Source organism: Bombina bombina, chromosome 3, assembly GCF_027579735.1.
Source record: "Bombina bombina isolate aBomBom1 chromosome 3, aBomBom1.pri, whole genome shotgun sequence".
NCBI lineage: Eukaryota > Metazoa > Chordata > Amphibia > Anura > Bombinatoridae > Bombina > Bombina bombina.
Genome location: NC_069501.1, coordinates 308,809,599 through 308,835,345, shown reverse-complemented (window position 1 = coordinate 308,835,345; position 25,747 = coordinate 308,809,599). Strand labels below are relative to the sequence as shown.

The 25,747-nt window shown below is 37.7% G+C and overlaps 1 protein-coding gene across 11 annotated transcripts in view; it reads left to right on the top strand.

Moving 5' to 3' along the window:
* Positions 1–25,747, top strand: part of CDKL5 (cyclin dependent kinase like 5) — a 1,071,204-nt gene that overhangs the window by 1,004,524 nt on the left and 40,933 nt on the right. For all 11 annotated transcript variants that reach the window (XM_053706416.1, XM_053706410.1, XM_053706408.1 and 8 more), the window contains 2 exons: positions 2,710–2,833; positions 8,653–8,749. In XM_053706416.1, the coding sequence (XP_053562391.1) occupies positions 2,710–2,833; positions 8,653–8,749 (221 nt within the window). The remainder of the gene's footprint in view (positions 1–2,709; positions 2,834–8,652; positions 8,750–25,747) is intronic.

The following is a 25,747-nucleotide window of genomic DNA, read 5'->3' as shown; positions in this document are numbered from 1 at the left end:
ATTTTTCATGCAGATAAGGTAGTTTTAAGTACTAAATTAGGTTTTCTTCCTAAGGTTGTGTCAGATCGCAACATCAATCAGGAGTTTGTGGTTCCTTCCTTGTGCCCTAATCCTCCTTCATCGAAGGAATGCTTACTTCACAATTTGGATGTGGTTCACGTCTTGAAGTTCTATCTTCAGGTTACTAAGGAGTTTAGACAATCTTCCTCTTTGTTTGTTGTCTATTCAGGGAAATGTAAGGGGCAGAAGGCTACTTAGACTTCCCTATCTTTTTGGTTAAGGAGTGTCATCCACTTAGCTTACGAGATAGCGGGACATTGTCCTCCTGAGAGGATAACGGCTCATTCCACTAGAGCAGTGGCTTCCTCTTGGGCCTTTAAGAACAAGGCCTCTATGGATCAGATTTTTAAGGCGGCTACCTGGTCCTCCTTACATACTTTTTTGTATGTTAGATGTTTTTGCTTCGGCTGAAGCAGCTTTCGGGAAAAAAGTTTTGCAGGCTGTGATGCCCTCTGAATAGGGTCCGCCTCTTCCTTTTTGTTCCCTCCCGTTATTGATTTAGTGTCCTCTGGGGCTTGGGTATAGTTTTCCCAACAGTAAGGAATGAAGCCGTGGACTCTACCTATCTTAGGAAGGAAAACATAATTTATGCTTACCAAATAAATTCCTTTCCTTCCGGATAGGGAGAGTCCACGGCCCCTGTCCGTTTTTTCTTGTCTATGGGCGGTCTCCTATTTAGTTTATTCTTCTGGCACAATTTATACCTTAATATTTCTCCTACTTTTCCTTGTTCCCTCGGCAGAATGACTGGGGTAATGAGGAAGTGGGAGGGATATTTAAGCCTTTGGCTGGGGTGTCTTTGCCTCCTCCTGGTGGACAGGTGTTGTATTTCCCAACAGTAAGCAATGTAGCCAGGAACTCTCCCTATCCGTAAGGAAAGAAATTTATCTGGTATCGGTGCCTATACCAAGTATTTGCATGAGTACTTATACTCATGCAAATGCACCGATACTTAAACAGATACTTCCAATTCCTACCCATACGCCATCTTTTGGCGTTTTTCAAACTGTATGTTCCCATTTAATTTTAAGCTGGAGTGGAGACTTAAAGGTATAAGAAAGTCAAAATTAAACTTGCATGTAATTTTAAGGCACTTTTAAATTCACTTCTATTTTCATATAAGCTTCGTTCTCTTGGTATAACTTGTTGAAAATTAATACGCACATATCCTACACTAGTGGGAGCTGGCTGCTAATTGGTGCCTGCACACATTTGTCTCTTGTGATTGGCTAACTGGATGTGTTCCGCTAGCTGCCAGTAGTGCAATACTGTTCCTTCAGAAAATGATAACAAGAGAATGAAGCAAAATTGATAATAGAAGTAAATTGGAAAGTTGTTTAAAATTGTTTGTTCTATCCAAATCATGAAAGAAAATTTTGGAGTTTTCTATCCCTTTAACTAAAAATTGTTCACTTCTGTTCTGCCAATACAAATTGCTGTTATTAGTATTATTGTACGTCAGAGCAGTGCTCCAAAAGCTGCTACTTTACTGCTGGAAGTCTACCTGGGAGAGATCACTATACCTCATTCAGACAAACCCCTGAAGTACTGGGCAGTTAATAAACTGAGATTTAATGGCCCAAAAATATCTTTCTGACCCATGCAGTAGTGTGAAAAGGGTGACTGTTCAGCTTAGCATCAAACGTCCTTACTGATAACAGAAACAGACTTAGAGATGAACATGCAGAGATGCTTCTGTTCCTTAATAAGAACTTGACGCTAACTTTTGAAAAATTATTCTAATTGCTAGATTGCCTGTTATACTGCTAATTCTCATCTTGCACAATTATGCTCAAAATATACTGTACTCTGAGGAACATCCTTAGCCAGGGCTGGACTGGGAATAAAAGCAGCCATGGAAAAATATGATTCTGTTGAGTCAGTAGAATACAAATGACCCATTTTTCTCAAAGGAGATTACTGGGATACTCCTTCCCCAATATTATTTTCAGAATTAAATTATATTACTTTGTATTAAGTACAAATGTCAGATTGATGAGTTATATAGACACCCTACTACCCAATTGCATCCAGTAATTACCCCTTTAAATTGTAGCTTTCCAGCCTCAGCTGCTGCAGTTGTTATTGATTGTTGTTATTAATATGTTATTGTAATATTTTTATTTATAAACATGTTCTGTGAACTTTGTGACAACAAGCACATAAAACTGTTTTATTATTTTAAAATGTCTTTTGAGATACAGTTCATAATGATAAAGAAGCGATCTTAAATCATTAGTCTGTATTGTGCTTGGTAAACCGTCATGACATACAAAAAAAGTATCGGTAATTAGTATCGGCGAGTATTTGAAAAAAAGTATAGGTACTTGTACTCTGTCTTAAAAAAAATGGTATTGGTGCAACCCTAGTTTCTACCTATTTCACCAGTACAAGACTATACCAGTACTAAATATAACACTGTTTTAAGAATGAAGAGTTTGATTTGTTCTTAGTATACATATTTTTGTCAAATGCATCAGTGAGATTGTATTCATTCATATTTTGTTTTCTACTCAAACCATTCTTGAATAAATGTTATTGTATGTATGTTTAATAATTTTAGTATATCCCTATTGTGTATCATAGGTGTTTACGTTTGTTTTTAGTGATGTTATTAAACTTTATTAATAATTTCCTTGTTCTGTGCAGTTCCATCACCCCGCCCAGAGGCCACATTTCATGAAAACAGTGTGTCAAATCGTGGTTCATCGCATCCAATTGATAGCAGTGGGGGAACTAACCACTCCAAAAGGCAATCTACTTTTGATCACTGGTGAGTGTCTACATTTATTTTTTTCCAGTTCCTGTATTTTATATATACATTACATATGTACAGTTAAGAGATTTTGCTTTGTGGAATAAAATGGTTATTTTTTCCCTACTTGGAGCCTATTTACTAAAGTGTTCATAGTTTCTACAGCTTGTAAATGTTTCTGTAAAATAACATGTAAAACTTTCTTTCAGTGGGGAGAGCAATGCCATATTGTCCACAATTAAAGTCCTGTGTTTTCTTACAGCCAACTCCTGTTCGCTTTAGAATGCCACAAAAATCAATCATTACTCACATGATAGAAAAACACTGAGCAATCTTACCCTGAGAGTATAACATTTTACGCAGATCTAAAAATCTTAGATAAAATGCCTCCTGGCATCTGGAAAGTCCTTGCATAAAGGAGCAGTAAACTGGAATGTAATATATATATATATATTAATATATATTAAAAAAAACATATCTGCCAAAAGTCCACCTACCATTTGTGTATTGAGGAGTAAACATTTCTGCATGGTTTTAAATATAGAATTTCTACAGCATTGTCAAATGATCATAAATACATTGCTACATATTGCTAAAAAAAAATGTGTTTTTATGGATCCCTGACCCCACCACACAACTATCGCACTGAAGTTACAATATGAAATTGCACAAATAAATAAAAAACATTTACTAAGTAACTCCTACCTACTCTGCAAATGAAAGGGATCTGCCGCCTAACTCTGGCACACACTGTACAAACTGAAGTGCCAAGTCTGTCTCACAATGTGCATAGTAGTTTAGTGCACACTCAGAAATCCTCTCAAATGCTAATGCTTTACTCCTTGTAATGACATTTCCAACGCTCAATAGCACTCTGCTGTAGCGCCCTCTGGTGGCTGCCAAAATGTACCCCCTGGGCCCCTGACAGGAGTCACCCTATTCACCCCCTGATGGCAGCCCTGCCTCCAGTTGACCCAAAAACATTAAACATTAATGCTGCAAATACCTCTGATCATGACTGAATATGAGGATCAAAGGCATCCATAAAGACTGAAGCTTGCAGGGTGAAGTTGAAGGTGCATATCCTAGAACAACATTGACAAAGCAACTGGAACTATTATTATTCAAGGGATCTACAATTAGGTTAGGCCCTCAGGGTTATGTACTACATGGGGGGTCTTTTAGAGATAGGAGTGATCAAAGTTGAATGTAGACGATTAGAGGGAATTAACTGCTTGGGGGCATGTGAGAAAGGGTTAAGTAGCTGGTGTATTTGTGGAGAGAGCTTTTAGTCTAGAACATAGTGTGTTAATTTATTGAATAGTATATTGAGGTGTAGGATACTAGCAAACAGGGGGATTATTAGTGTAGGTATAGTGGTAGTTATATTTTGGAGGGGTTAATTAGTTAGAGGGGGTATTGTGGTGGTTAGACACTAGCACACAATGAGGTAGGTGTTGCTTCAGTGATGTCCATATGCCTGTATCAAATACAAAATGTACTGTTGGTGCCTGTGTTTTAATAGTGAAAAGAGCCATTATAGTTGAAAAATGACATGCTTTAATCCATTAGACCATGACATTTTAAGACCCTACTACTAGATGCACATCATAGTCGATGGATCAGCAGCGAGTTCTGCTCTGGATCAGAAATGCTCAGCAGGTCCGAGCGGCACTTCTATATTTGCAGGGGTTAACACACAATACTGCAGGGTGGATAGAGTTAAAATGACATGCTCTAACACAGTGCTTTCCAAACTGTGTGTCGGGACACACTAGTGTGTCGGCAGCAGTGTGTAGGTGTGTCCCTGCTTCAGCACAATTTTTTTAAAATTTTTTTTTTTTTGGTTTCTGACTTTCCGCCTGCCTACTACGCATATCACATAGTTGACACGTGATTGATACCTAGGGGGACACAGATCATCTTGACCTATTAGCGCAGCACAGCGGGAACTGAAACTATTCCCATTGGCGGCACATTGGCCCCTGACTGCACGTGTAGTCTCCTTAATCGGCTTGTGACTGCATGTGTAGTCAGTGAGTGGGACAGCAGTGTGTTTGCAGCGCAGGCAGTAGTCAGTCGGACTCACAGAGCTCTGAGGGCGGTAGCTTAAACGCTGAGCTGAAGTCAGAAGTCAAAGTGTTGTTTTTTTGCAACTAGCTCCCAGTAGTGCATTGCTGCTCCTGCTCTTGATAAATGGATAGGAAGTGGAAGCTTAAGAAATGCTTGATGATGAAATGCGAGTGTCTTTATCTAATATTCCACCAAATATTCAGAAACTGTGTTCATCCCATCAACCTCATACATCCCATTAACTTCATACATCCCATTAACTTCATACATCCCATTAACTTCATACATCCCATTAAAATATCAAGTAGCTATTGGTGTTATTAAACTTTTTTTAATTCTTGCACATACTTACTGTTACTTGTAAATACATTTTGTTATTATATGATTCATGTATGTGTCCGTATCTCTTAAAACAAGTTAGTTTAACTTCCTTTTTGCTAGTACAACTGAATTACTGTGTCGCGAAATGATGTAGGTCTAAAAAGTGTGTCGCCAACATAAAAAGTTTGGAAAGCTCTGCTCTAACAGATTAGACAATGTAATTTTCCAACTATAATGGCCCATTAAATAATAACAGGTTTTTGAGAAATATTAGTGGCATCGAGCACAGGAGCAGATGTTTATGTATCTTGTGAGTAGGAAAAAGGATTGTCTGTAGTTTGTGACAAGATTGGAATCTATACCACTTTGTTTACTAAATTGGGAATTAAGCTTTTCATATGGCACCAGCAACAAAAAATGATGTTCTTGCTGCTCAGTAATCTCATTTTTCTGCAGTATGAATCTCTTAACTACTGAATTTGAATGGTTCCAGTTTTGTGCACATTTATTGTACAGGATGTGCACATTTTCATTATATTCCCTTACTGAGATGCATATTAAATGCAGAATGATTCATTCAAACGTCATTCTACGTAGGCTATATTGTTCCATCCAATTCTGCCTTCTAAACTGGCAATCAATGCATTAATCATTTAAATATGAATCTGTGTCTTTTAAAACACAGTGGGTGTATTCCATCTTGCTTGCATCAAGCAGAGTACAGCTTGTAGTTAAAATGCAGATGGTCTCTGTTTCCCTATCAATTTGCTTTCTTTTAGCGATTGCTCTGAATGTCTTGCTGTCACATAGATCATATCTGACTCAACTGACATTAGGACATTACTTTATGCATATAGGCCTTGTATTTTAATACCACATTCTGTGCTCTGCTTCTTTGAGTCTCTGTAACAAATGATTGCAAGCAATAGGTTCTTAATTTCAGATGTTAGGAACATTTATTATGATTGTTTTTAATAAGCTGGTTCTAAAGAAAACTACAAACAATTCAGACCGTCACCTCACAGACAAATTGACTATTGAAGTGGGCGGCAGAGCTCGGGTTATTTGAATTTCATATCTATATAAAAAAGTATGTTATAGCGTATCTTCGTTACAACTGATTAATTAAACACCATATAAAATATCACTAAGATTCCCAAACTGTTTTTATAAGGGAAGAGTTTACCACCACTTTAATGTCCCTTTAAGTCTCGGTGCCCTCAACTGAAGCTTTCAGTAATGAGATGGACGGAAATGTGGATTCCCTTGATTTCTGTTTCTACTTAATTATTTATTGCAGACTCGGTGAACGCACAGTACTTGCCTGATGAATTTAAACAAGTGGAGCTAACATAATAAGTGCGTTTTCCTCATCTTAGGAAGGGAAGTTTCAAAATGAGGTCACTGACTGTGACTCTTTAACAGTCATTACTCCCGGGATTCCTGCCATAGCTGCTGAGTTAACGCTGTGAATAATTTACCATGGTATCATTTCTGCAACTCTAATGCATTTGAAGAGGAAAAAGAGAAAAATGTGATAAACCTTTTAAAGGTGCAGTTCCTGCAAAACTTTTAACACTAAAATATTGAAGCAAGTTTTAGAACATGCGTCTTCAAACAAAATATAACTTGTTAGCAGTTGACAGTAACTGATTACCATGTTCTTTATAGGCAAATGTGAAATGTTTTCACTGTAAGCATATACCATTTATAAAAGGGTAATAAAGCTATTTTAAAGAAATACAAATTTGTTTAATGTATGTTCATATTTAATAGCAAAAACCCTTATGTTAATGCCAGAGTTTAAGTTCCCTCTCAAACTTTAAAAGCATGTAAACTGTCTGACATGAAAGTCAAAATGTAACCATTCATGATTCAGGTAGAGCATATCATTTCAAATTAACTTTTTTTAACAAAAAAATACATTGTTGCCATGGTATCCTTTGTTGAAAAGCATATATACATATCCTCAACAATAGCAATGCACTTCTGTAAGCTAGCGGGTTATTGGTGTCTATGCACATTCGTCTCTTGTCATTGGCTCACCAGATGTGTTCAGCTAGCTCCCAATAGCACGCTGCTGCTCTGAAGCTGACTTTAACTATGAGCCAGATTATGGGTGGAGTGCCAGCGTTTGCGCCTGAGCAATAAGGGGCTTATTACGCTCATCGGGCTTACCGCTGGTATTACAAGTTGAAAGTAAGTGCAATCGATTGAACGCGATCAGAATTTACGCTAAAATGATTACTGCGACTTCAGAGCCCTGGTTAACTCTTTCACAAAACATAAATGTTGCACAAAACACATTAAAAATACATTACAAAGTATAGTTACACTCAGAATAACACCATCTAATAAAAAATTATTAAAAAAGAATTGCGAAAGAATAAAAAGAGAAGGCGCACCAATGGTATAGTATTTCACTGCTCCACTACACCACACACAGCTTCTCATACACAAGGAGCAATACTCACAATTTGAAATGCACCAGAATAAGTGCAATATAGGCAGACTGGGGGAATCAGAGCCCCCCAGCTAGCTCCATCAGGTAAGCACAGATTGCTCAGGAACAGAGATAGACTCCACTAGTATCGAATGGGTATATTAAATCACAAACCAATATGATTCAGTGAAAAAAAATCTAAGGCACAAGGGATTTATTAAAACTTTAAAAACAATAATAAAATACTGCAATGCATTTCCTAGTACTATATGGTACTACTTCTTTACTTTAAAGTCTTAAACATATAGTTATATGCAAGCAATACTGCAATATTAAAATAAGTGAGTATTTCTATGCTTTTTAGTTTGATTGTAAACATAAACTCCAGCATGAACCTAAGTTTGTTGTCATTATATTATGTTGCTTTTATTGTAAACAAATAAATGTGTAGTGTGGGTATCTATAGTGTAATGTATTGAGGATTTTCTGTATTTTTCATGCGCTAGATTAAAGGGATGTTAAACAAAAACATTTTCTTTTGTGATGCAGACAGAGCATACAATTTTTTCTAAAAAAAAGTTTCCAATTTACTTCTATTATCAAATTTGCTTTGTTCCCATGGGTATTCTTTGTTGACATGGCAGGAAATAATGCTGCCCTCTAGTGCTCTTGCACATGAATATCATTCTTGCAAAACTGCTGCTGTATAGTGCTCCAGAAACAGGCCGCCTCCTAAGCACACGTCCCTGCTTTTCAAAAAAAGATACCAAATAAAAAATGATAATTGAAGTATGTTAGAAAGTTATTTAAAATTACGTGCTTTATCTGAATCATGAAAGAAATATTTTGGGTTGTATGTCACTTTAAATCAGCTCTGCTTGCCAAATATAGCGATCGCTGCAGCAGTTTTTGACTAATCATTTTCAGTATTAAGAGATAGCAAAAATGTATTTTAGAACATTAGACCTGTGTTGAATATGTTCTGTTTTTGACTCCTCAGGAAGGGTGCTGAAAAAAGCCATCCTGAGCAAATAAAAGACAAGGAGAAACAAGGTTTTTTCAGAGTAATAAAAAAGAAAAAGAAGAAATCTCAAAATGTAAGTCTGATTTGTAATAACTATATTGCTTCTCATTGGTTTATCTTAAATAATCTGATTGGTTTATCATAAATAATCTGATTGGTTTATGTTAAATTATCTGATTGGTTTATCTTAAATAATCTGATTGGTTTATCATAAATAATCTGATTGGTTTATGTTAAATTATCTGATTGGTTTATCTTAAATAATCTGATTGGTTTATCATAAATAATCTGATTGGTTTATGTTAAATTATCTGATTGGTTTATCTTAAATAATCTGATTGGTTTATTTTAAATAATCTGATTGGTTTATTTTAAATAATCTGATTGGTTTATGTTAAATAATCTGATTGGTTTATCTTAAAAATGCCATTGGTTTGCTATGCAATCCTACATTGCTTTTGTAACATAGTGCGCAACAAAAAGAATTGTATTCACATCAAAAGAAATATTTAGTATTCGGTTGTGAGTAGATAATAGCTTAGTCTGCTACTAAATTATAAACTCATTTGTTTTTTTTCCAAGTGAATAAACCGAATAGAATTATTTATATGGTTCAAATATCTGCGCTTTTCAAATTGTGTCAGCTACTTTTTTTTTTTTTAGGAGTTCTCTATTCTGTGCACATTTAACCATATTAATAACCAATTGTGCTTTCAGAGAGAGACTTTCTGACGTTAAATATACCCTCTTAATATCCAGTGAAGTCTTTATTATAGGTATTTAAAAGACATGAAAGTCAAATTTAAACTTTCATGGTTTAGATAGATCATGTCATTTTAAGAGACTTAGTTCTCTTGTTATTCTTTCTTGGTAAAGCATACCTAGGTATGCTGGAGGGGGGCAGCAAGTCACTACTGTGAGCTAGCTGGTGATTGCTGGCTATACACTGATGTTTCTTGTCATTTTCTCACCAGATTTGTTCAGCTAGCTCCCAGTAGTGTGTTGCTATTCAAGATCTGACTTTATATCTGTGTTTGGCCCCTTTGGAGGAGTTAAATATAGTAGAATTGCATAATCAACAAGTACATAATAAAAAGACAATGCAATAGCATGTAGTGTGAGTTTGAAATGAGTAGTAGATTATTTTCTGACAGTCACAAGCTCTTATACATACTGTAATATACTGTGAAATCTTGCCCATGCTCAGTAGGAGTTGGTGCCTCAGAAAGTGTGCGTACTTTATAATGGAAGTAAATTGGAAAGTTGTCCCTGTGATCCAATCAGCAGATCTAGTTACATGACTCAGATGTGCAGCTAGTGCTGCTTATTGTAACAGTGGGGCTTTTCACTTTGCACCAACAGTGCTCCATGGGTCCTGAGTGGCACTTCTACTGTGTTTTTAACCCCTCTGTAGGGTTTAACACACAGTAGCATATGGTTGATAGTCTTAAAAAGACATTCACTAACAAATTAAAGGGATAGTAAACACTAAAAATGTTATTGTTTAAAAAGATAGATAATCCCTTTATTTACCATACCCCTGTTTTGCATAACCAACACTGTTATAGAAATATACTTTTTACCTTTGTAATTACCTTGTATCTACACCTCTGCAGACTGCCTCCTTATCTCAGATCTTTTGACAGACTTGCATTTCAGGCAATTAGTGCTGACTCTTAAATAACTTTGCGTGCATGAGCACAATGTTGTCTATATGAGACACATGAACTAATGTCCTCTAGCTGTGAAAAACTGTCAAATGCAGAGGCGGCCTTCAAGGGCTTAGCATATGAGCCTACCTAGGTTTAGTTTTCAACTAAGAATACCATGAGAACAAAGCAAATTTGATGATAAAAGTAAATTAGAAAGTTGTTTAAAATGGCATGCCCTATCTGAATCATGAAAGTTTAATTTGGACTTTACTATCCCTTAAAACACGTAATGTTTTGAATTTAATGTCCCTTTAAACACAGTTATATGCAACCGATAGCTGAGTATTAGATACTCTAGCGCATTAAAGCATTTTCTGTTTACTCTTTCATGTTCATTTAAACGTCATGCAGGTCGGGTGAGCATTTTTAGACGGAATTAAATTACAAAACAGACAGTTTTGTCCTTTTAAACAAATAATTCTCCTATAGAGAGTACAATCATTTGTTTAAGCTAAAAACCAGAGATGGGCAAATGATGTGACATATTTTTCTCTTGTTAGGTGTATCCAGTCCACGGATCATCCATTACTTGTGGGATATTCTCCTTCCCAACAGGAAGTTGCAAGAGGATCACCCACAGCAGAGCTGCTATATAGCTCCTCCCCTAACTGCCATACCCAGTCATTCTCTTGCAAGCTCTCAACATAGCTGGAGGTAGTAAGAGGAAAGTGGTAAAATATAGTTAGTTTTTTCTTCAATCAAAAGTTTATTGTTTTTAAATGGTACCGGAGTGTACTATTTTATCTCAGGCAGCATTTAGAAGAAGAATCTGCCTGCGTTTTTCTATCATCTTAGCATAAGTAACTAAGATCCACTGCTATTCTCACATATGTCATATGAGTGAGGTAACTTCAGAGGGAGAATGGCGTGCAGGGTATCCTGCACTAAGGTATGTGCAGTTAAGTTTTTCTAGGGATGGAATTTGCTAGAAAATGCTGCTGATACCGGATTAATGTAAGTTAAAGCCTAAATACAGTGATTTAATAGAGACTAGTATCAGGCTTGCTATCAGAGGTATATACTCTGATTAATGTGCAATATAAAACGTTTGCTGGCATGTTTAATCGTTTTTATATATGCTTTGGTGATAAAACTTATTGGGGCCTAGTTTTTTCCACATGGCTGGCTTTATTTTTGCCTAGAAACAGTTTCCTGAGGCTTTCCACTGTTATAGTATAAAAGTTACAGTTGGTGCAGTTAAAATTACAAACTGTGACATTCAGCTTCCCTCAGCAGTCCCCTGCATGCTATAGGACATCTCTGAATGGCTCAAAAGGCTTCAAAAGTAGGAGCTGTGACTGTTTTAAAAACATATTTTTCGTTTTGTTAATCTGTTTTTTGTATTAAGGGGTTAATCATCCATTTGCAAGTGGGTGCAATGCTCTGCTAACTTGTTACATACACTGTAAAAATTTCGTTAGTTTAACTGCCTTTTTTCACTGTTATTTCAAATTTTGGCAAAATTTGTTTCTCTTAAAGGCACTGTAATGTTTTTTTATATTGCTTGTTAACTTGATTTAAAGTGTTTTCCAAGCTTGCTAGTCTCATTGCTAGCCTGTATAAACATGTCTGACATAGAGGAAACTCCTTGTTCATTATGTTTAAAAGCCATGGTGGAGAATGTGTACTAAATGTATTGATTTCACTTTAAACAATAAATATCAGCTGTTATCTTTAAAAGAATTATCACCAGAGGATTCTGACGAGGGAGAAGTTATGCCGACTAACTCTCCCCACGTGTCGGACCCTTTGACTCCCCCTCAAGGGACTCACGCTAAAATGGCGCCAAATACATCAAAGACGCCCATAGCGATTACTTTGCAGGACATGGCGGCAATCATGGATAATACCCTGTCAGCGGTATTAGCCAGACTGCCTGAATTCAGAGGAAAGCGCGATAGCTCTGAGGTTAGACGTAATACAGAGCGCGCAGATGATTTAAGGCCCATGTCTGATACTGCGTCACAATATGCAGAAGCTGAGGAAGAGCTTCAGTCTGTGGGTGACGTCTCTGACTCGGGGAAACCTGATTCAGATATGTCTACTTTTAAATTTAAGCTTGAGAACCTCCGGGTGTTGCTTGGAGAGGTTTTAGCTGCTCTGAATGACTGTGACACAATTGCAGTGCCAGAGAAATTGTGTAGACTGGATAAATACTACGCGGTGCCGGTGTGTACTGACGTTTTTCCAATACCTAAAAGATTTACAGAAATTATTACTAAGGAGTGGGACAGACCCGGTGTGCCGTTTCCCCCCCCCCCCTCCTATTTTTAGAAAAATGTTTCCAATAGACGCCACCACACGGGACTTATGGCAGACGGTCCCTAAGGTGGAGGGAGCAGTTTCTACTTTAGCAAAGCGTACCACTATTCCTGTCGAGGACAGTTGTGCTTTTTCAGATCCAATGGATAAAAAATTAGAAGGTTACCTTAAGAAAATGTTTATTCAACAAGGTTTTATCCTGCAGCCCCTTGCATGCATTGCTCCTGTCACTGCTGCTGCGGCGTTCTGGTTTGAGTCTCTGGAAGAGGACTTTCAGACAGCTACTCCATTGACTGAAATACTTGACAAGCTTAGAACACTTAAGCTAGCTAATTCTTTTGTTTCTGATGCCATTGTTCATTTGACTAAACTAACGGCTAAGAATTCTGGATTCGCCATCCAGGCGCGTAGGACGCTATGGCTTAAATCTTGGTCAGCTGACGTGACTTCAAAGTCTAAATTACTTAACATTCCCTTCAAGGGGCAGACCCTATTCGGGCCTGGTTTGAAGGAAATTATTGCTGACATTACTGGAGGTAAGGGTCATACCCTTCCTCAAGACAGGGCCAAATCAAAGGCCAAGCAGTCTAATTTTCGTGCCTTTCGAAACTTCAAGGCAGGTGCAGCATCAACTTCCTCTGCTACAAAACAAGAGGGAACTTTTGCGCAATCCAAGCCGGCCTGGAAATCTAACCAGGCCTGGAGCAAAGGCAAGCAGGCCAGAAAGCCTGCTGCTGCCTCTAAGACAGCATGAAGGAACGGCCCCCTATCCGGCAACGGATCTAGTAGGGGGCAGACTTTCTCTCTTCGCCCAGGCGTGGGCAAGAGATGTTCAGGATCCCTGGGCATTGGAGATCATATCTCAGGGATATCTTCTGGACTTCAAAGCTTCCCCCCCACAAGGGAGATTTCACCTTTCGAGATTATCTGTAAACCAGATAAACAAAGAGGCATTCTTACACTGTGTGCAAGACCTCCTAATAATGGGAGGGATCCATCCAGTTCCACAGATGGAACAAGGACAGGGATTTTAATCAAATCTGTTTGTGGTTCCCAAAAAAGAGGGAACCTTCAGACCAATTTTGGATCTAAAGATCTTAAACAAATTCCTCAGAGTTCCATCTTTCAAAATGGAAACTATTCGGACAATCCTACCTATGATCCAGGAGGGTCAGTGCATGACCACAGTGGATTTGATGGATGCTTACCTTCACATACCGATTTACAAAGATCATCATCGGTTCCTAAGGTTTGCCTTTCTAGACAGGCATTACCAGTTTGTGGCTCTTCCCTTCGGGTTAGCTACAGCCCCAAGAATTTTTACAAAGGTTCTGGGGTCTCTTCTGGCGGTCCTAAGACCATGGGGCATAGCAGTGGCCCCTTATCTAGACGACATCCTGATACAGGCGTCAAACTTCAAAATTGCCAAATCTCATACGGACATAGTGTTGGCATTTCTGAGGTCGCATGGGTGGAAAGTGAACGAGGGAAAGAGTTCTCTATCACCCCTCACAAGGGTTTCCTTCCTAGGAACTCTGATAGATTCTGTAGAAATGAAAATTTACCTGACGGAGTCCAGGTTATCAAAGCTTCTAAATTCCTGCCGTGTTCTTCACTACATTCCGCGCCCTTCGGTGGCTCAGTGCATGGAAGTGATCGGCTTAATGGTAGCGGCGATGGACATAGTGCCATCTGCGTGCCTACATCTCAGACCGCTGCAATTATGCATGCTCAGTCAGTGGAATGGGGATTACACAGATTTGTCCCCTCTGCTAAATCTGGATCAAGAGACCAGAGATTCTCTTCTCTGGTGGCTATCTTGGATCCATCTGTCCAAAGGTATGACCTTTCGCAGGCCAGATTGGACAATTGTAACAACAGATGCCAGCCTTCTAGGTTGGGGTGCAGTCTGGAATTCCCTGAAGGCTCAGGGATCGTGGACTCAGGAGGAGAAACTCCTCCCAATAAATATTCTGGAGTTAAGAGCAATATTCAATGCTCTTCTAGCTTGGCCTCAGTTAGCAACCCTGAGGTTCATCAGATTTCAGTCGGACAACATCACGACTGTGGCTTACATCAACCATCAAGGGGGGACCAGGAGCTCCCTAGCGATGTTAGAAGTCTCCAAGATAATTCGCTGGGCAGAGACTCACTCTTGCCATCTATCAGCGATCCATATCCCAGGTGTAGAGAACTGGGAGGCGGATTTTCTAAGTCGTCAGACTTTTCATCCGGGGGAGTGGGAACTCAATCCGGAGGTGTTTGCTCAATTGGTTCATCGTTGGGGCACACCAGAATTGGATCTCATGGCGTCTCGCCAGAACGCCAAGCTTCCTTGTTACGGATCCAGGTCCAGGGACCCAGAAGCGACGCTGATAGATGCTCTAGCAGCACCGTGGTTCTTCAACCTGGCTTATGTGTTTCCACCGTTTCCTCTGCTCCCTCGACTGATTGCCAAAATCAAACAGGAGAGATCATCGGTGATCTTGATCGCGCCTGCGTGGCCACGCAGGACCTGGTATGCAGACCTGGTGGACATGTCATCCTTTCCACCTTGGCCTCTGCCTATGAGACAAGACCTTCTACTACAAGATCCTTTCAATCATCCAAATCTAATTTCTCTGAGACTGACTGCCTGGAGATTGAACGCTTGATTTTATCAAGGCGTGGCTTCTCCGAGTCAGTCATTGATACCTTAATACAGGCATGAAAGCCTGTAACCAGGAAAATCTACCATAAGATATGGCGCAAATATCTTCATTGGTGTGAATCCAAGAATTACTCATGGAGTAAGGTTAGGATTCCTAGGATATTGTCCTTTCTCCAAGAGGGTTTGGATAAAGGATTATCAGCTAGTTCTTTAAAGGGACAGATTTCTGCTCTGTCTATCCTTTTGCACAAGCGTCTGGCAGAGGTTCCAGACGTCCAGGCATTTTGTCAGGCTTTGGTTAGAATTAAGCCTGTGTTTAAACCTGTTGCTCCTCCATGGAGCTTAAACTTGGTTCTTAAGGTTCTTCAAGGAGTTCCGTTTGAACCCCTTCATTCCATTGATATCAAACTTTTATCTTGGAAAGTTCTGTTTTTGATGGCTATTTCCTCGGCTCGTAGAGTCTCTGAGTTATCAGCTTTACAATGTGATTCTCCTTATCTGATTTTCCATACAAAGTAGTTCTGCATACAAAACCTGGGTTTTTACCTAAGGTAGTTTCCAACAAGAATATCAATCAAGAGATTGTTGTTCCATCATTGTGTCCTAATCCTTCTTCAAAGAAGGAACGTCTTTTACATAATTTGGACGTAGTCCGTGCTTTAAAGTTTTACTTACAAGCGACTAAAGATTTTCGTCAAACATCTTCCCTGTTTGTTGTTTACTCTGGACAGAGGAGAGGTCAAAAGGCTTCGGCAACCTCTCTTTCTTTTTGACTTCGGAGCGTAATACGCTTAGCCTATGAGACTGCTGGACAGCAGCCCCCTGAAAGGATTACAGCTCATTCTACTAGAGCTGTGGCTTCCACCTGGGCCTTTAAAAATGAGGCTTCTGTTGAACAGATTTGCAAAGCGGCGACTTGGTCTTCGCTTCATACCTTTTGAAAATTTTACTAATTTGATACTTTTGCTTCTTCGGAGGCTATTTTTGGGAGAAAGGTTCTACAGGCAGTGGCCCCTTCCATTTAAGTACCTGCCTTGTCCCTCCCTTCATCCGTGTACTTTAGCTTTGGTATTGGTATCCCACAAGTAATGGATGATCCGTGGACTGGATACACCTAACAAGAGAAAACATAATTTATGCTTACCTAAATATAGTTAGGAGTCTTCACAAATTGCCTTCTCCATTACTAAACCAATGATCGATTCAATTGCCGTATCTGTATTGTTATTGGGATGTAAAATGAATGCTCACAAAATGGAAAGCTGGTAATCTCTCACAGTAAATTATGCACCACACCACAGATCTATCATTTACTATAACAAACTCAAACATTCAAATAGACGTCTTATTTGTCTTTTTATTTTACATTATTTGGAAAGATCCATTTAAGTAGCCCTAACATAATATTTTCCAATGGGAAGTGAAAAAATATATAAATTACGCTATACATGTCCCTATCTTGATATCATTCATTTTAAAGGGACACTGAACCCAAATTTTTTCTTTAGTGATTCAGATAGAGCATGCAATTTTAAGCAACTTTCTAATTTACTCCTATTATCAAATTCTCTTCATTCTCTTGGTATCTTTATTTGAAATGCAAGAATGTAAGTTTAGATGCCGGCCCATTTTTGGTGAACAACCTGGGTTGTTCTTGCTGATTGGTGGATAAATTCATCTACCAATGAACAAGTGCTTTCCCGGGTGCTGAACCAAACAAATAGCTTAGATGCCTTCTTTTTCAAATAAAGATAACAAGAGAATGAAGAAAAATTGATAATAGAAGTAAATTAGAAAGTTGCTTAAAATTGCATGCTCTTTCTGAATCATAAAATTAAAAAAAATGGGTTCAGTGTCCCTTTAACCCCTTAATGACAGAGGACATACCAGGTATGTCATTGAAAAAACTTCCCTTAATGACAGTTGACGTACCTGGTACGTCCTCTGTTGTCTGAAGTGCAGGAAGTGATAACATGTTTTTTTAATGCAAGAGACTTCCTATTGTAAAGAGCAGACATGCATTTTTTCGTTATTTGTTCAAAAAATGAATAGCAAATGTAACCCTTTCGTGACAGGGTTAAAGTGCCTACATCGGAACAACTGTTTCAATTATTGGATCGTATCTGGGGGGCGTCCCTACAATCCTAGGAACGCCCTCCAGACCTCGATTAAAATATGCAGCCCACTTGGTAAAAAAAAAATATCGATGTAGATGCAGGGGCATCTCTGTTCTTTAGTAAGGGATCTGGGAGGGGGAGGGATGTACATTATTTAGGGGGGCCAGCTACACTACAGAAAACAAATATTAGATTAAAAAAGTTAAAAAAAAAACTATTTTGGGGGGCAAATTGGGTACTGGCAGACTGCTGCCAGTACCCAAGATGGCGGCAAATAGAGTGGGAGGGTTAGAGAGATGTATGGGGGGATCAGGGAAGTTGTGGGGTAAGGGGGGATCCATCACTGCAGACTGTATGACAAAAAAAAATAAAAAATAAAATACATTATTTTTATTTCAGTACTGGCAGACTTTCTGCCAGTACTTAAGATGGCGGTGACAATTGTGAGGTGGGGAGGGAAGAGAGCTGTTTGAGGGGGGTCAGGGGGGGATCAGGGGGTGGGATGTGTCAGGTGGGAGGCTGATCTCTACACTAAAGCTAAAAATTAACCCCACAAGCTACCTAATTAACCCCTTAACTGCTGGGCATATTATAAGTGTGGTGCGCAGCAGTATTTAACGGCCTTATTATTACCAAAAGCAACACCAAAGCCATATATGTCTGCTATTTCTGAACAAAGGGGATCCCAGAGAAGCATTTACAACCATTTGTGCCATAATTGCACAAGCTGTTTGTAAATAATTTCAGTGAGAAACCTAAAATTGTGAAAAATTTAAGTTTTTTTTTTATTTGATCGTATTTGGCGGTGAAATGGTGGCATGAAATATACCAAAATGGGCCTAGATCAATGCTTTGGGATGTCTTCTAAATATAAATATATACATGTCAAGGGATATTCAGGGATTCCTGAAAGATATCAGTGTCCCAATGTAACTAGCGCTAATTTTGAAAAAAAATGTTTTGGAAATAGCAAAGTGCTACTTGTACTTATTGCCCTATAACTTGCAAAAAAAGCAAAGAACATGTAAACATTGGGTAGTTCTAAACTCGGGACAAAATTTAGAAACTATTTAGAATGGGTGTTTTTGGTGGTTGTAGATGTGTAACAGATTTTGGGGGTCAAAGTTAGAAAAAGTGTGTTTTTTTTCAATTTTTTCCTCATATTTTATATTTTTCTTATAGTAAATTATAAGATATGATGAAAATAATGGTATCTTTAGAAAGTCCATTTAATGGCGAGAAAAACGGTATATAGTATGTGTGGGTAAAGTAAACGAGTAAGAGGAAAATTACAGCTAAACACAAACACTGCAGAAATGTAAAAATAGCCATTGTCATTAAGGGTAAGAAAATTGAAAAATGGTCCGGTCATTAAGGGGTTAAGCATAGATGCAGAATAAATAGAAAGGTCATTATTTATCCTCTTTTTAGGGGGGGTCTGATTTGTTACAAATAGTATTATTAAGGGTAGCCCAACTGCCTTAATGCTAGGCTGATCATATTGCCGCTTTAAAAAGGGACACATATGAAAAATACATATGTCAGGACTTTTTTCAGGGCTGTTTAAAGAAATGTTTTGTATAAGAACCCTGACATATGTATTTTTCATATGTGTTCCTTCTTAAAGCGGCAATATGGTCAGCCTACTTAATGCATAAATATAGATGATAATGGGTTGCAATAAAAAATACATAATCCAGAAAGTCTACATGGCTAAGGCCTTCTGCTGACCAAAGTTTTAGGATGGCAGATATACCTCGTTAAATATAACTCAGTTGAATTATGGAATAATTAAGTTTCTCCTGTAAATGTAACATCTATGTTTTCTTCATGCATTCTACTTCTTCTAGTTGAAAGAACAAAGGATTAAAGAGTATAACACATGCTATTTACTAGACATGCTTTTTTTACTATTTGTTTAAAAATGAATAATGAATATGACTGAAGTTTCAGGATTTTTATTTACAAATTAACAAAATGTACGAACGAACGAACAAATACAAAATGTGTGGATTTGTACATTAACTCATTAATAAAATTTTCTATCTAGTAGAGACATATGTCAACGAATAAATGAACAAATGCGCACATTTTGTGTTTGTTCCTTTGTTTATTTGTTAATGAACAAATAATGGGAACATGTGTTTAACCTTTTAAAGCCGTTATGACGTTCTATTCCGTCATAATTAGACTGGGCTTTAAAGCCATTATGACGGAATAGAACGTCATAACTAACGGCTGTCCTGAAGCCTTCTGTGCTTCAAGGATTTAATCGAGGTCTGGAGGGCGTTCCTAGGATTGTAGGGACGCCCCCCAGATACGATCCAATAATTGAAACAGTTGTTCCGATGTAGGCACTTTAACCCTGTCACGAAAGGGTTACATTTGCTATTCATTTTTTGAACAAATAACGAAAAAATGCATGTCTGCTCTTTACAATAGGAAGTCTCTTGCATTAAAAAAACATGTTATCACTTCCTGGCTAAACTGTGGGAACTAGATTTGGGGGACCAGTTATCACCTGAGATCTTGTTTCATAGATAAAGGCTGTCCATTCTCTTTGCCTATGACTCTAAAATAAAATGGTATCAAAACATCTCTCAGGTGGTATTTAAACCCATACAGGCATCAGCATATCAATGTGAAAGAATATTCATTCTACTATTTAAATGGAATAATACAGACATTCACTGATCCCTACCTCAGAACTCCGTAAAGAGCTTACGTGCATACTTTAAATTGAATAGGGTGTGATGATCATAACAGAAAGTTTAAAAAAAAGAGATTCACATAGGTGAAGATGATCTCTTCTTGCAAATGTTTATGGAAACAATGAGGCAATGTGTTAAGTTTTTGTGACCTGATATAATGGTGAGTCTTTATAAATACAATTCTGCTAGAGAATTTCCAAATAATGCATAGGAGTCTAAGCACACTATTGTAAACATTGTATCCTCATTAGCTAATAGTTGTATGCTGCATCAGCTATAGGATATTTCAGAACAGTATTTGTGTGTTTGTCTACATGGAAACTGGACTGCATTAAAGGGACACTAAACCCAAATTTTTTCTTTCATAATTCAGATAGAGCATGCAATTTTAAGCAACTTTCTAATTTACTCCTATTATCAATTTGTCTTTGTTCTCTTGCTATCTTTATTTAAAAATCAGGAATGTGATGCATAGGAGCCAGCCCATTTTTGGTTGAGAACCTGTCTTATGCTTGCTTATTGGTGGGTAAATGTAATCCACCAATAAGCAAGCGCTATCCATGGTGCTGAACCTAAAATGGGCTGGCTGCTAAGATTTACATTCCTGCTTTTAAAATAAAGATAGCAAAAGAACGCAGACAAATTGATAATAGAAGTAAATTAGAAAGTTGATTAAAATGTCATGCTCTATCTGAATCCTGAAAGAAAAAAATTGGGTTCAGTGTCCCTTTAAAAAGCTGCAGATCCTTACAAAACACAACCTTTGTCACCAGCTTAATAAAAAAAATAGTGACCACTACTAAAAGAGAAAGCAGTGACAAATAGGCATAACACAAAAAAGTGACTTCATTTGGCTGGGAAGAAAAGTAAAAAAACTAACAAAACATTACTACTCCTTATTTAACATTCATAATACGTATTACTGAAATGTGCAAGCTTAATAAAATGTGTCAAAAAAGCTTCTTTTATATTTTAATGTTTAACGAATGTCCCGTAAGCACCTCTCTAACTAAGTTGGATCCTATTGCATCTTGTAACTTTCGGTAGTTTATCTGGCTCTGCAACATGACACACAGTGATTACTAGGGGAGCAATGGGGGGGGGGGGTCCTTTTTATTTGTTCATGGCTGGCAACAGCAAAAAAAAAAATAATAATATGATAAACAATATTCAAGAGGCTTTTCCAGGTCTAACCCAGGTAGCAAAATCCTTCAAGTTTTATTGACAAAAGGGAAGTTTTAAATGCTTATAAGAAACATTTTATGTAGCTATTTTGCAATTCAGTACTTAAAGCGACACTGAACCCAAATTTTTTCTTTCGTGATTCAGATAGATAGAGCATGAAATTTTAAGCAACTTTCTGATTTACTCCTGTTATCAAATTTTCTTTATTCTCTTGGTATTTTTATTTGAAATGCAAGAATGAAAGTTTAGATGCCGGCCCATTTTTGGTGAACAACCACCAATAAAAAAAAAGTGCTGTCCAGAGTCCTAAACCAAAAAAAGCTTAGATGCCTTCTTTTTCAAATAAAGATAGCAAGAGAACGAAGAAAAATTGATAATAGGAGTAAATTAGAAAGTTGCTTAAAATTGCATGCTCTGTCTGAATCACGAAAGAAAAAAATGTGGGTTCAGTGTCCCTTTAACTGATTATGTATATCTGTGTGACCAGTGTTCCCTCTAAGGCCAGTTTTGTGAGCAGCCCAGCAATGAAACAGTTAATAAGGGAATCACACCTTGCAGTCTGCATAGTGTAGTGTTTGCTAATTGCTCTAGTTAACTGTTTCACTGCTGGGCTGCTCACAAAACCAGCCTTAGAGGTAACAGTGTGTGTGACCCACAGACTTTTGCACATTCATGCACTGCCTGGTAGTTTTAAAATTACCATAACCTTTTCTCTTGTAAGGTGTATCCAGTCCACGGATCATCCATTACTTGTGGGATATTCTCCTTCCCAACAGGAAGCTGCAAGAGGACCACCCACAGCAGAGCTGTCTATATAGCTCCTCCTCTCCCTGCCACCTCCAGTCATTCTCTTGCAGCTCTCGACAAGAAAGGAAGTAGCTAGAGATGTGGTGTTTTTATTTGCTTCTTCGGAGGCTATTTTTGGGAGAAAGGTTTTGCAGGCAGTGGTACCTTCCGTTTAAGTACCTGCCTTGTCCCTCCCTTCATCCGTGTCCTATAGCTTTGGTATTGGTATCCCACAAGTAATGGATGATCCGTGGACTGGATACACCTTACAAGAGAAAACATAATTTATGCTTACCTGATAAATTTATTTCTCTTGTGGTGTATCCAGTCCACGGCCCGCCCTGTCATTTTAAGGCAGGTATATTTTATTTTTAAACTTCAGTCACCACTGCACCTTATGGTTTCCCCTTTCTCTTGCTTGTCTTCGGTCGAATGACTGGAGGTGGCAGGGAGAGGAGGAGCTATATAGACAGCTCTGCTGTGGGTGGTCCTCTTGCAGCTTCCTGTTGGGAAGGAGAATATCCCACAAGTAATGGATGATCCGTGGACTGGATACACCACAAGAGAAATAAATTTGTCAGGTAAGCATAAATTATGTTTTTTTATGCAAAAATATATTTAACGTTTTTAATTGGTGCCCTACATGCTAATTATAAGGACCCATGTGACAAATACCATCACTACCTAAGTGACAAGTTCTTGTCATGAACCTATTTTAGTTGAACTCAAGTATTTATCTTATGTTAAAGGGAATTTATTCTAAGTTTTCTGAGAAAGAATACTGAAACAAATTATAATAACTATATTACTATTATATAAATATATGTCTTTTTGCCTTTTTTGTAAATTGTTAGTGTATTTGCTAAAGTTTGTTGGGTTCTTGGTTTATATGACTGTACAAATTATTAGGAATATTAACTGTGAAACCTTCACTAATATAACCATCTGACTATGTATGCATACTTGCAATTAAGTGTTTGAATATTTAAAAAATGTTAATTAAATGTTAGTACAAATGATATGAAAGTGATCATGAACTGGTATTATTAAAGTGAAAAAAGCCTGCACTGAAACACGCAAGGTAGTGATCACCAGTATTTAACCAATTAGTTACCAGGTGTGCCTTTTGCATTGGCTGTGTACATTTTGCGTAAGTTTAGATCTGCAAAAAAAAAAAAAAAAAATGTCTGCTTCTCATAGCTTTTGTGAGTTTACCCAGTTTGAATATACAAAAATAAGATTTTCAAGATTTATTGCAGAGGTAACTTAGGTGACTTAAAAGGACAGTCTAGTCAAAAATAAACTTTCATGATTCAGATAGGGCATGTCATTTTAAACTTTCCAATTTACTTTTATCATCAATATTGCTGTGTTCTCTTGGTATTCTTAGTTGAAAGCTAAACCTAGGTAGGCTCATATGCTAATTTCTTAGCCCTTGAAGGCCGCCTTTTTTCTGAATGCATTTTGACATTTTTTTTATAACTAGAGGGCGTTAATTAGGGTTGCCACCTCAGCCATGTTTTCCTGGACACTTATGAGTTAAACATGCTGCAGGGAGGAACATGTATTGTGTTTCTGGAAAGCACTATTCATATTCCTCCCTGCAGCATGTGTAACTTATAAGTGTTCTGTATTTTAAGGGACGGGTGGCAACCCTAGCCGTTAGTTCATGTGCCATATAGGTAAAAATTGTGCTCATGCCCCTGGAGTTACCTAGGAGTCTGCCCTGATTTGCTAAAATGCACGTCTGTCAAAAGAACTGAGATAAGGGGGCAGTCTGCAACGGCTTGGATACAAGGTAATCACAGAGGTAAAACGTATATTAATATAACTGTGTCAGTTATGCAAAAGTGGGGAATAAATAGATTATATATCTTTTTAACCCTTTCACTACCGGGACTTCCAGACAAAATCTTGCCCAAAATACCAGAGCATTTTTAGCATTTCACTTCATTTAAAGGGACAGTCAAGTCCAAAAAAAACTTTCATGTTTTAAATAGGGCATGCAATTTTAAACAACTTCCAAATTTACTTTTATCACCAATTTTGCTTTGTTCTCTCGGTATTCTTAATTGAAAGCTAAAACTAGGAGGTTCATATGCTAATTTCTTAGACCTTGAAGACTGCCTCTAATCTGAATACATTTTGACCACTAGAGGGCATTAGTTCACATGTTTCATATAGATAACATTGAGCTCATGCACGTAAAGTGACCTAGGAGTGAGCACTGATTGGCTAAACTGCATGTCTGTCAAAAGAACTGAAATAAGGGGGCTTAGCTACAAGATAATTACAGAGGTAAAACGTGTATTATTATAACTGTGTTGGTTATGCAAAACTGGGGAATGGGTAATAAAGGGATTATCTTTCTTTTTAAACAACAAAAATTCTAGTGTTGACTGTCCCTTTAAACAGAAATAGAGCCCTGTTTGTTTGTTTTATTTACCTATCAAATCTATATATATATTTTAAGTAGACAACCCAGTTATTGATCTAGGCCCATTTTGGTATATTCCTTGCCACCATTTCACTGCCAAATAAAATAAAAAAAATTGGTACTTTTTTCACAAACTTTGGGTTTCTCACAGAAATTATTTACATACTGCTTGTACAATCATGGCACAAATGTTTGTAAAAGTTTCTCTGGGATCTCCTTTGTTCAGAAATAGCAGACATATATGGCTTTGGTATTGCTTTTTGTTAATTAGAACAACGGCTAAATGCCTCTGTGCACCACACTTGTATTATTCCCGGCAGTGAAGGGGTTAATTAGGTAGCTTAAAAGGTTAATGTTAGCTTTAGTGTAGAGATTAGTCTCCTACTTGAAACTCCCCACCCCCTGATCCCTATCTGATCCCTCACAAACAGCTCTCTTCTCAACCCCACTGGTCACCCCCATCTTAAGTACTTGCAGACAGTCTGACAATAAAAAAATATATACAGGTGGCCCTCGGTTTAAGCCGGTTCAATTTGCACCGTTTCAGAATAACAACCTTTTTTTTCAGTCATGTGACTGCTATTGAAAAGCATTAAAAAGCAGTGCACTAATTAAAATAGCCAGTAGGTGGAGCTGTCCGCTTGTGTTGCAGCAAAGTTATGCAAGCTTAGCAGACTGAAATTAATCTGTGTCCACAGAACAGACCTTAGTTATTGAGCAGCTTTCAAAGCAACAAGATCTAGCAGCCACAACCCTATTATCTTCCTGTCCAGCTGCTTGAGGTGAGGGTACCTAACTGCTTAATCAATCCAGATTGAAATGCATTGAATAGGTGCCGACCCAATATTATCTAACATGCTAACAATGCAGAGAACTGTTTGCAGAAAAATGCAAGTAAAAAATGTTTTTGTTCATTAAACTTAGTTTGATGATACAGTCTGTTGTGTGATTATTTAATTAGGTTTATAATGATGTTTAGCATTTAAAGTCTTCATTTCAAAGCTTTAAAAATAATATATTAGGTGTTACTTACATCAATTTTTAGAGGGGCCTGGAACCTAACTCCCTCACTTCCCATTGACTTACATTATAAGCTGGGTTTCAATTTACAATGGCTTCGATTTACCTCCATTCCTTCTGGAACCTAACCCCGGCGTAAACTGAGGGCTACCTGTATATATTTTTTTTATTATTTTTTTGTTTGTTTTCTG